The following is a 12,606-nucleotide window of genomic DNA, read 5'->3' as shown; positions in this document are numbered from 1 at the left end:
TAGAAAAAAGCTGGAGGGAGGATGAGAATTACAGGTCACATAAGAAATGAGTTGGCTGGCTGCCAAGTTAAACATCCCCCCTGTTCACTCCAGCTGCTGCCACATGATATGTCTTGGTCAGTGCTGATGTGGTATGTTGCCCATTTTTGTCCTGCACAATGGAAACACTGGCAGACCTCCCATTTTGCAAGGATATTCAAAACTGATTGAGCAGCATTGGCGTAGGTGTTTGCAAGGAGACAAAGGTGCCGAGCAGAGTTGTAGAAGCGATTTCCAGTGGCGGAGATGATGATCAATGAGCAGTAGAGGAGCAGTCAGGGAGTTACTGGGCCACAGCGAAGAGATAGAACGAGGGAGAGTATCTCGTCTAGACGATAAACTGTCTCAGTTAATATACAGTCGTGCTGCTGGCAAGGCGGGAAGGATGAGACAGTCTGCTTTGCCGTAGGTCTCAGTGTCCCAGAGTTAAAAAAGGGCAACACTCAGGTGGGGGAGGAATCACACAGGTACCAAAGCTGCGAGCTGATTAATGGCTCCTATCATGAGATGCAAAAATGCACCGCCTGCGCACAGAAATCTTCATTTATATAGGTATTGTTGTGCATTTGTCAGACGATATTCCAACAAGAGATTCATGGAAAGCACACAGAATCACATTATCTTCTGTATTTTAGTGCTTAAGGTGTTGGAAGAATTGACCCATAACACCCCCGGCTTGCATATTTCAAAGCACATTATCCATCTCCCAAAGATCATGATGAACTTCTGTGGCCATGAAAAGCTGCACAGACACAATATTGGGTCTTTTTCTGCAGAGTCTAGACTAAGTTAGAGGATATTAGGGGTAATATTTATTTCAGCCATCGCTTCGAGGTCACATTCACCTGACACGTCCTGAATGACCGTCGTTTTTCATCTGCACCGACTGGTTTATGCCTGAACTTACGCTGCTTTATTAAAGTGTGTCAGATTGATTCACTGTAACATTTATACATTTACTCTGAGATCGAGGGAACAGATCATGTCAGGTGTACAAGGGGCAAAGTCTGAGGAAAATGCTTTTTGTAGCTGCTCCACTGTCGTCTCCAAACACAAATGAGAATTGAGACGTGTTGAAAGTTACCGGCAACAGTTTAGTTTATTGAATTACACACCATAAATCATTGGTAATTGAAATGCTACAGTCCATTCCCCTCATTTAAACTGTTTTTCTTTTCTTTCCTACACAGGCTTGACTCACACCAGAATGGGAATTAAGGCGCTCGCGATCTTTCTCCTCGTCCTCTTTCTTTGTCTAGAGGGAGCATCTGCCAAAGAAAAGGGAAACAAGAAAGGGAAGAAGAAAGGGAAGCAGGTTTACTGTCCATCGTAAGTATGAAATAAACAACACCACCTTGTGCTGTAGTAAGGTGTGAAAGAATAAAACACATGTACTTCAGTTTTCACTATTTGTAAGTGAGTATAGTAATGCCGACACACTACTGATGACTGACAGAAAGGGGGTTCTGCTTTATATAATTTTAAACCATTTGAAACCGAAATATATTTTCAGCAAGACTTGTCAAAAATAAATTTCTATAAAGTCGAAGGACTCACAGAAGATGGATTTAGAATACAGAAGTAGAAAAGGTAGAATGAATGCAGCAGAGGATGTGAAATGCTGTGTTATAGTTCAAAGTGTCAAGCTCAGTTGATGTGGCAAGCTTCAAGACCCACAGTTTAGCCAATAATATAAAGTCAATGACCTTTAAAGAAATGACCTCAGCTGCTTACATGGGGCTTGCTGTTGGAAGTAAATAGATGGAACCTCAGGTAGAGTGATGGCGATGCTCAGCATGTTTGACAGTACCCCTTAACAGGAATAAATGACGTTATCAATAGTGATGTAATAGTGTGAGTGACAACAGCACTCCTGTGTGTCATCTTTTAACTCAAACTATTGACTGGAAGGTAAGACCTGGATTGAAAGTGGCTAATATTTAGAGACTAAAAACAACTTAAACTAGCCTAAACCTATGGACACTTTAGCATCACTGATCAACAACAGGTGTTTGGGCAGCACTTGGGGGCTGAAGAGGTCTCACATACTGTAGCTAATCGGGGCTGATGTGGTGTTATCAAAGGCCATGTACACTCATAGCCGAGTATTTTCGAAGACAAATATTTTAAAAAATACTTTTTCTCACACCCACCGGGCAAATCTGCTGGAGAGTAGGGATGGGTACCAAATTTGGTACTTTTATAGGCACCAACCGAATTATGACAAAAGTACTGGGTACCAATTCTAGTAAAATTAAAATGTACCATGTTTAGGTACCTTAACGCCTCCTTGTGACTGTGAGGCAATTTTCTATACTGGACATGTACAGAGCGTTGCAAGGTTATATATTGAAGAATAAATATGTTGAATTGAAAAAAAAAAGTCAGATTTTATCATTAAACAAAATAGGCACTAAAAAGTATTTAAAATTGGTACAGTTGAATACCGATTGCCGAGTACCGGGTATTGGTACTGTATTGTTTCAAATGTGAAAGGTACCCATCCCTACCGACGAGTGCGGTTTGAAGCATGCCAAACCCATATGTTTTTCAGACGTGAAACCCGTCCCATCCAATCGGGATAAACCCTCGTCATTCAGCTGTGACATTCGAAAACCAAAAACTTAGGTTCCGGCATCCAGGTGAAACCCCCAAAACAGAGTTTTCCAAAATTTTCACTTTGGCCAGAGTTTTCAGTGAACATTGTTTTCATTGATGTTAAACTGCAGTTTCGTGTGGACTACAGACCAAATGTGTAAGAATAGGGTTTCCAAAATACCCAGCTGCGTGTGGACATGGCCAAAGATGACCAACCATAAACATTATGTGGAGTTGAATGGTGAATAATACTCGGACTGGCTGAAACAGTTTAAAAAAGTTAATTAACTATCAGCATGTACAAAATTTGCGGCTGATGTATGGAGGGGCAAATCAACACTCCTTTAACCCTACCAGCATGATTGTGCTTCTCAAGAGTCATCATCCTGAACAGCAGAGAGCAGTTTCCAGTTTAATCATTTGAAGCTAATAACTATTGCAGTAACCAGTCCAAAGGTAAGGGCGCTCAACAGAAATTTTTAGTCCATTCAATATAATCAACCTTTCAGCGTGGTAGATGATACAATATAGATGGATCTCTCTATCTGCCTAAAAGATGCAAGCTCGTCCCTTTACTCATGAGTGATACTTTTTAGATGCCTCCCTGAACTTCGAAGCTCCTTCATTGGTTGCACAGAAGCTCCTGCTGGTTATTCTCATATTAGCTTCAACAGAGACATGTAGACATAGATACAAGTCCTGTCTGGATGATTGATAGTATATAATCTCTAGAAACTATAAATCTACCTTCACTGATGAATGCATGTATTCAACTAAAGAAGTCTACAGAAATCAAATCTTAAAGTTTCGCTGACTGGATTTTTATCCATCAATTAACAATTGATTAGCTTTACTTATTTCTGCTCCTTTTTGTAAATGTAAAAGAAGTTAAATCGGTGATCTCATAGTTTGTTTTTGTTTTTATATTCGATTGTTTGCAAGATTGCAAAGTTTCTGTGTTCAAACTTTGTGTTTCTTGAGAGAGTTTTTTTGTCTCGCGCATTATTTTCCATTATGTTTTTCAAAATAAAATTTTCATTCAAACAGTCAAGCTTATCGTGCTTTTAGGCTTCAGGCTGTCCAGTGTTTCCCCTACCATTGTATAGGGGGAGGGGCAACCTGTTCCCCCAACGGAGGCACCCCCCCCCCCCTTGAAATTTGGGTGTTTTAGAAAACCCTTATTTTAGCATCTGTCTGAAATTCTTTTCTTCTGTTGCTGTCTCTTTAAGGCTCCTTGCTCCACAAACCCCCTTCCCTCTTTCTGGCCAGACCTCTGAAGGCCTGTCAGGGTACAAATCCATGAGTAGACCTTAGTGTCTGAGGCTGGCCCCTTAGACCTACCATGAAATACCCAATCATGTCACCAAGTCTCGCAAAGATCTCATACATTTTTTTTTTTTTGAGAAAGGACAGGTGTGAGCAGTTTACAGACAGATTCAGGGATTTCTACAATATATGGAGGTGTAGCGGTTTGAAAACTCACCGCATTTATAATATGGGACCCCTCTTTAAATTGTTTGTAGTAGCTCCCTGCAGTTTCTGTATCAAAAAAAAGCAACTTTTTAAGAAACATGAAAAGTTAATATTTAAAGTAAATTCAGTCTGTGCCCATGCCTTAAAAAAAGAGTGTTCATTGATATGTCCTCCTATGCCTCTGGACCATATGATGTATCTATGCTGTGCAGAGGTTCGTCCTCTTCTTCCTTAAATGGTAACAAATGGCTTGAAAATAAAACCTCCTGAAATGACGGTGAAACCTTTTGATGTAGTAAAAGTATTGGCAAGTGTAAGCACTATGACATATTGTGTGTGTAGTGCTGCGGATGCCTTTGTGGATCAAGGGAACCACTTGGTTCCAGTTTAGCTGTTGTGCTTGAGGTTGTCAGGAGGGTCTGGTAAAAGAGAGTGAAAAAAGCGGTTTAGTGGATGGGAATTATGTGTCTCGCTTTGATCAGAGGAACCGCAGAACATACACACAGTGTGCTACATTCCTGCAGAGCACTTTAACTCATCCTCAGTGCATGATAAGGTTTACATAATGATATGTAAAGTGCTTTGAGAAGGGGAAATTCTTTGGCAGGAGAATTCATCGCCACCCACGGGGAAGCTTTCTGTTTCTCCTTTCTCTCCTGCCAGATACCAGTTTCCTCTTTCCCTCTCCATCCTATTGTTTTTTCATCAGTCAACCTCAGACAACAAATGATGTTTGGCAGGATGCCTTTGAAAGCCACCACTTTGTGTTATGGTGGTAATTTTCAGGAGACAGCTGCTTTTTGCTATTTTGTCGGGTGGTTCAAATAGAAATTTTCACTCTGGTTTCATTAAAAAGTGGAAACACACAGAAAAGAATGCACTGTTTGTCTTGACAAGTTAAATACTCTTCGCCACCCACATGGCAGATCTGTTATTCTCTACAGGGCTGCTTTTGAAACAACTTCAACAAATCTAGATACACAGGAGAAACTTTTTGAGATTTTTACATTTCAAGTGAACTTATTTTGAGATAAAAACAACAATAACACAATTCAGGGCTGCATCTTTGGAAGGATGCAGCCTTTGTTGCCCTCATAGGATGCTAAATCCAGACTGGATTGAGAAAGTCTGGCTTGATTTTATCAACGGCTGATCTTGCCCTTATTCTTGTCACCTGTTACAAACATAGCTAGCTGTAAGCATCACTCAACCTCTTACTCCTTTTAAGTTTGACAGCCTCTTTTTTGTTTGAACCTCTGTATCCTTTGCTTTTGGATTCAGCTCGACCACATGTCATTTAAAATTGCATTCCTAGCTGCCACCGCTTTTCAACTACTTAGTATGAGACAGGATAGGTGCACCTTATACATCCTTTACAGACCAGGAAAAGAAATATCAGCTTAATTTGAGGTAGCTTTCAGATCCGACAACCTTGCTGCCCTGCTTTGATGCAGTTAGTTTTGAAGTGTGCGCCTTTAAGGATAGAGTCCCTGTACTCAGACACAGCTAGAATTAGCATGCCAATCCAGGTTTCTAAATGTGTAGCCTCACAGAGAGGCTGACTTAGCTTTAGACTTATTCGTTTTATAATGAAGTGTTTGATTTTTCCTTGCTGAACACATGTGTTCTCATTTTTGGTCAAGAGGTGTTCTGTAACTGTCTAGGTAGGTATCACATTTCTCTGTGAACATCCCCTAACTCTAATGGTGCCTCTGTAGTCCAAATGTTAAAGGCTAATTTAATCTCTGACTCTTTGTTCTTATAGGTTATAGTTTAATCACAGAGCATAATTGGGAGTACTGTACATCTGCACCGTTCATCTGCCAAGAATCTGAGCTGCTAATGTAACCGTGCCTACAGTTGCATTTTTGTCTCTTTTCTTTTTTTCTTCCTGCAGACAGCTGTCATCTGAGGATCTGGCTCAAGTCCCTGCAAATTCAACCAGTAACATCTTGAACAGGTTACTGATCACCTATGATCCCAGAATAAGGCCCAACTTCAAAGGCAAGTCTCCATCCCTCGTCATCTGTCTCTGTCTATTTTTGATTTACATTTTTGCTGCAGTGCTGTCATGCTAATTAAGGAAAGGAGTAAACTGTGAAAATGTTCCCTCAGATTTATTTCACAAAGGAGGTGCAGGAGTTGGTTTCTGCGTACATAGTGCTGGAGACTTTAATGGAAATAAATTTGCTTTTAATTGTTATGTTGAATACTAAAGACAGCGTACAACACGGTTATAATAAGCAGATGTTGTCTGGTTTACTGTCTTTCCTCAAAGACGGTTAAACCTAGACAGTAGAATCTATGACTTGAGGTGGTTTTAAGTCTTAATAAACAACATATGGTGTGAAATTTAAGTATAGTCAATTAAAATTCCACAAACTTACAGAGACTCTGGTTTGAAAGCGCAGTGTTGAGAGGAGGGATATCTGGGGGTTGACTATTTACAGTGCTGACAATTGTACAGCATGCCTATTGCTTAGCAGTTAAATAACAGCTCCCCAAGAAAACTCTGAGTCAAGGTTTTTAGGTTAAATTTTTACTGAAGAACTGAACACACAAAAAAGTGCACACTACTCTCTCACACAAGATTTCTATTCAATACATTCAACATGGTATACATATCCTTATTTACCTTAATAATACTTACAAAATAGTGATAGCTTCATGCTAACATATATAAGAAATTGAATTCATATGCTAATGGTAAGTATACATTAGTATAACTTAAGTTTACAGCAGAAATTCAACTTTCATCACAGAAACACATCACAATTACTCTTTGTAAAAAATATTGAGGACTTCAAATGTCAAACTACAAAGAGGCAAATGAAAGAAAAGTTACGTGCAGGCTTGTGGCTGGCTTCATCAGTTTGGCAATGTTCCACACAAAGCAAACATTTGCTGTTACTACTTGCAGACAAGAGGCCTACTTCAGTCAATAACATATAATGTCATGTGAAATGCCAATTTTACTTTTTAGAATTTATTTACATCCAGAGATATCCAGATCCAGTGACTTATTTCAAATATATTTACTTATAGACTCAATTAAATGTCATTGACTCTGAAAACATTTTATAGAACCTATTGTACAGAGAAATATACTGGAGGAATTGATAAGGGAATCGATAAAGAATCTGAGGGATAAGCAGAATTGATAAGGGCATTGGTATCAATAAAGTCATTCCATACCCTACTCGCTGCCCTCTTTGATGTTGCTGCTTTGTGTTGCCCATCAAAATCTTAGCTATAAAAATTTTGCAGCTGTAGAACAGTAGCTGCTTGTGGAAGCCATAAACTATATTAATTATGTCTCAGAAGCCAAGAACCGGGTCAATATTTTAGGGGTTTAAGAACTAATAGAATGTGGAATAATAAAATCAGAACAATTCACCCACCAATACCTAGTTTCAGGTTCCTGAAAGTCTGCCAATTCTCTTTCTTTACTTTCTACTAACAGTCAATCTTTATATGTAAATGTCACTTTGTAAGGGGTTACAAAGCTTCAGTCTCACAGAAACAGCCACAGAAATAACAAAAAGGCGTTTGCCAACCTCTTGGTACGCCTGACTGATAGTCTAACCAGTCTCAAGGTACACCCTCAGTTTCCATCCTCTGGCACTTGGCAGCAGAAGCTGAAACCTGGGACTTCATGTTTGATGTGTTTCGAGCTGAATCTACTCCCTCATTGACAGCCTGAAACTCGACTAGCGGCCAAACATCTGCTCTTGATTTGAGAGTGGGCTGAAATCTCTCCGTCCATTAACATCCATGTCATAATCTCCAAAATTACATCCTAAACTGTGCCTTGTGCATTACTCTGCCCAGGCCTATTAAACAGTGAGCAGCTTTTACACTCCATATAGAGTTTAAGCTAACTCCCGGAGTGTGTCTTGAATATGTTTATGCTTGCTTGAATTAATGCATGGAATATGTGATCCATATGCAACCTGCGTATTATGTTGGTATACTTTGTGGAATGCTTGATGGAGTTTTTCCTGTGAAACTCCTGAGCCCCCAGTAAACACCTCAAAGAGAATTATTTATTCAGAGCACACTGAGCTGGCTACATTCATCAAGGATTTTGAAAGTGTATGCAAAAGGCTGAGTGCAGAAAGATTTCAGTTTATATGTTTACAGCGTTGGCTAAGCAGAGGAGATGAGGGGGGATTTTTATTGCTTGGCTTAGTCGATAAACTTTTTCACAAATCCTGGTCAGCATCACAATCAATTTAATCACCAGGTTGGGTGTATAGAAACTGAGATGTATAGGGCTTTAGAAAGCATACTGACACTTTCTTATCACTAACACTTACAAGCACAGCAGCAGCTCACTACAATGCACATCAGCTGTAAAATTCAGGGGACTCACGTTACTATCTCCTCTCTCCATTTTAAATGCAGGCATTCCTGTGGAAGACAGAGTGAACATTTTCATCAACAGTTTTGGCTCCATCCAGGAAACGACCATGGTAAGAATTCACTCCCAATTCCACTTTAACCCGACGGTATCGATAATCAATTCTTCTGCCGATGAGAGGGAGAAGATCAGAGCTGAAAACTGCTGTCGCGCAACTTTTAGGAAGAAAGCAAGGGCAAGTTTTGTCGACAGTGTTAGACCATTTAGCAGTGAATCATTGGGTTTTTCATGCTTCATTTATCTGATGGCTTAATTGCTGATAAAGAAGTGCAGCTTGAATGCTAGTGAACAGATTAAACTCAAGGACAGAGTGGGGTCGACTCTTGATCATGAGGAAACAATGACAATTCTGAGGGTTTGATAAACATGGCTTAGCTGTGTGTGTTGATTCAAAGCAGCTGTGAATACACAACAAACATCATGTGTTTCTCTCATGAATGTTCTTAATTGTGTGAAAAGATAATGAAAAGTAATGCAGAGTGACGGGACTCAGAGTTTGAGCCACTTCTGCCTCATCAACTCTTCTGTGCAGCAGTTTTTCAGGTGGCCATCTGGAGAGTTTAAATCCAATAGACCCATTATTGAAAAGTTTTAAAGCCAAACTCATGTACTGTGACAGAAGAGGTACAATCCAAAGCATCTAAAGCAACATTTCTTTTATGGCTAATGGAGTTTTCTCAAGAAGAAGAAGAAGAAGAAGAAGCCTTACAGGAACAAAAAGAATACTCTTTTATAGACCCGCGAGGCAGATCTGACCAGTGTCTTCTGCCAAAGTGGTGATCGATGTTCTCGTACTTCGTTTCATGAGCAGCAACGACCTGATTGATTAAGCTTTACATCGTACATCCTGGCACAGGAACCCTGGAAATATATTTTTGGCAGCAGATCACTACAGAGAGTTTCCTCATAAAACCTTCCAGGAGAGAGTTTCACACCAGGACTAATTACAGAGCAGTTAGGGTGGTACTTACTGAGAGGGGAATATTTACTACTCACTGTATTGAATCAGAGTGCACAGATGGAGCATTCAAAGGAAATACTAAACTAGGAAAAAAATCAGGAATACAATCAAGGAAAACAAGGGGAAGAAGAGTAAAAGGCAGGCAAGTTGGAAAAGAAAGAATCAAAAAAGATAAAGTGGGTGGAGGAGCAGCAGAAAGTCAGCAAAAGGAGCAAGAAAGGTAACCAAGATCTAATACAGGCAAGAGAAACAAAGGCAAGTGAGGGGGTGATAAAGAAAGAAGAGAGGGTCAAAGATGTAGGAAAAATTTGACAATCAGGGACCAAATCGAGCAGCTGGAGCATGAAGACAAAAGGAAGAAGATAAAAACAGAACAACAAAGGAAAATATTGTAAATAATAAATGGGAGAGTGGTAAATAAAAAGTAAATAAAGACACTGGAAAGAGAATTAAAGGATAGAGAAATAAGCTACAAGGAGACAATATTGAGAAAGACCAAGTCAGGGCCAAGAGTGAGACAGAAATAAAGAGATGACGTGCTCTATCCCCCCTCTTCCCTCTGGATAAACACAAGAAAAAAAGAGAATAACAGTGAAGATGCGAATCAAGGAGCAGACAGATGAAACAGCTGGTCACCTCTGCCTCTCAATTTATCACTCTGTGGGATATCTGATCCCGGGACACCCTCTCTCCTCATTTACACCTCCCCAGGCTGAACACCATCAGGAGTCCACAGTCGTTAACACGTCTATTTCCTCATGCTCACCTCATGATTGTTGTCATTGTGAGAGAATGTCCGGGCTGATATAAAGTGTAAAACAAAGAAAGAACATATATTTTAACTGCTCCCCTGCTTAGGTTTTCTTCTTTGAATACACTGGAGGCTTATGTTAAATCTCCCCAGAATCGAACACGGGACAGGCAGCTTGATAGTGAGCCAGGGGGAAGATATATTTCCTTGTCTGGTTTTCAGAAAGGCGAAGGTGTGGGAATTGGTCTGTTTCTGTCAGACAGAGAAGAGCCAGCAGCAGCTATTCAAGCTGTCGCTTCTGGACTAGTCGAACACATTGTAGTCTAAGATTAGGTTCTGCGGACATGACAGCCTGCTTTCCAAAATAAGACATCAACAATTTGACCACTGCTGCCTCCCGGAAATGTCCCCTGGAAGGGAAATGAAGCACATCCTGGGAAACTGCTTAATTTATAAACTGTCCTAAAACCTTTGTGTACAGAAAAACTTCCTGCCTATTTATAATGCTACAAGGACTTTGTGCTTCAGTCTGTGCCACACAAACTGTTTGGATTAGTTGTACATTCTGTGCATGTTTGCCATGAAAGTGATCTGTGCTTAAATCTTGGAAGTAAACAGTGTTAGGATAAGTTTCATACAAGAGTTATAGGCTCAACAAGGCCAGATCTAACTTCTCGGAGGAAGCAGTAAATTGAACTTTGGTAGAGATTCAGATTTCTTTGAGATTTAAAGGTAATGTTCCTGCATCCAAACATCTAAAACAGACCAACCATGCCAAAAATGTGGGTGAGTTATGTACTCACACTGTCCTAAAAGTTTTCAGCAGTGTTCATACCAGAAGAGACTTTTTTTTAATCAAGGGGTGCTCGGTTTTGTCTCCTTAATGTAGGAAATAGGGAGCACCAAATAAAAGAAAATTTGGGTTCTTGGCAAGAGTATTACCTACAGAGGATCCCCGTCAGCTGGACCCCGTTATTGAGAAACCTGATAACCAGCGGTGCAACATGCATCTCAGCTTCTAGATTTCCCTGCTTTAGTGATCACTTACTGACTTCTCAAGTTTAGAAGTTTGAATTACATGTTGAAACCAAAAGGAGGCATGGGAACTTTGTCTTAGAAGTAAGATTTTGGAATTTGTTGATTTTTACTGCACACATAATAAGCCAATCAATATTCTGCTAGATATGTTGCACTAGTTTTAAAGTTCACTAAACATCAGCACCCTTGACGAAAGGACTCCTACATCATAGATATGATAAACTGACCAGAACACTTCAGGCAAAGGAATACATACTGTATACAATGTCTTCATGAACAGTGTGAAAACAAAGTGGCTTTCTGGCAGAAAATTAAAGAACTGAAAATGTTCTATCATCTTAAAATGAGCTTAAGTTTGTGGTCCTGATCCTGTCTGCAGCAGCTGATAGCCTGGTTGGATTTAAAGCTGTTTTCTCAATAAAGAGGACCAGACGACCAAACATAATTCGTAATTCACAAACCATTATCAAGTATCTCATATAGCCACACTTCCAAAATCATTAACCCTCCCTTCACTAAGTTCGAACCAAACTGCTTCTATGTGTGGCCTTTGACAAATAAGTTTATATCATAATGCCTGAGCTGTTACAGACAGATTTTAAATTCTTCATCATAAAACCAACAAACTACACATTGTGTTAGTTTTTACTGAAAGACTTTGTGTGGCAGAATTTGCATGCCTCATTTTTTATAGGGTATATGAATCTTAAAAGAGGTTTGCAGATGTCCAAAGCTTGTAGGAAAAAAAGACAATAGAAGTGTACCTGTGTTTGATCATTTTTTTTCTGTATACATGAAGAAAAGATGGTCCAGTCCAGTGGGTAGCAGAATAAAATTCTCCAGATAAATGTACCGTGTAGCTGACACAATATGTTACATGTAGTTTTATGGAGAACAGATGCCGTATGGATCCATATTAAGGCCACTCGGCTGTCCCTCACTGTCAGAGCTGTCAGAGATTGTCCTGCGGGAATATCTACAGCCAAATACATGTACCGTGTTACCATAGATATGACCTGGTCGAGCAGGCTTTCTGTGGCCTTTTGTCCCACAGGGGATAAAACAGTACATTTTGTATGCTGGAGGATCCCTGAGTAGAGAAGCCATTCTGGGACAAAATAGAGAAGAAGCTGGAACCCTCCATCAACCACTACTGCAGTTGCTCTTACATCAAATCTCTTTCTTTCTCTCTTTCTTTTCTGAAATACAGGCCTTATCTATGTTCACCAAGCCAATGTTAGCATATGTTATGATTATACCTGTATACAGCCTCAGTGTGAAGAAAAATGCACTTACCTAAACCTGAAAACACAGAGAAATGTT

General features: G+C 39.8%; 1 protein-coding gene across 1 annotated transcript in view; it reads left to right on the top strand.

The window, feature by feature from the left end:
- glrbb (glycine receptor, beta b) overlaps positions 1 to 12,606 on the top strand; it is a 30,441-nt gene that overhangs the window by 2,114 nt on the left and 15,721 nt on the right. Inside the window, exons 2-4 of the mRNA XM_074674551.1 lie at positions 1,230 to 1,368; positions 6,008 to 6,114; positions 8,518 to 8,585. Coding sequence (XP_074530652.1) covers positions 1,247 to 1,368; positions 6,008 to 6,114; positions 8,518 to 8,585 — 297 coding nt within the window. The 5' untranslated portion in view covers positions 1,230 to 1,246. The remainder of the gene's footprint in view (positions 1 to 1,229; positions 1,369 to 6,007; positions 6,115 to 8,517; positions 8,586 to 12,606) is intronic.

This window comes from Halichoeres trimaculatus, unplaced genomic scaffold (genome assembly GCF_033239565.1).
Source record: "Halichoeres trimaculatus isolate MK-OKI-2021-1 unplaced genomic scaffold, fHalTri1.1 fHalTri1_scaffold_7, whole genome shotgun sequence".
NCBI classification, from domain to species: Eukaryota; Metazoa; Chordata; class Actinopteri; order Labriformes; family Labridae; genus Halichoeres; species Halichoeres trimaculatus.
This window is presented reverse-complemented; position numbering and strand designations above follow the sequence as displayed.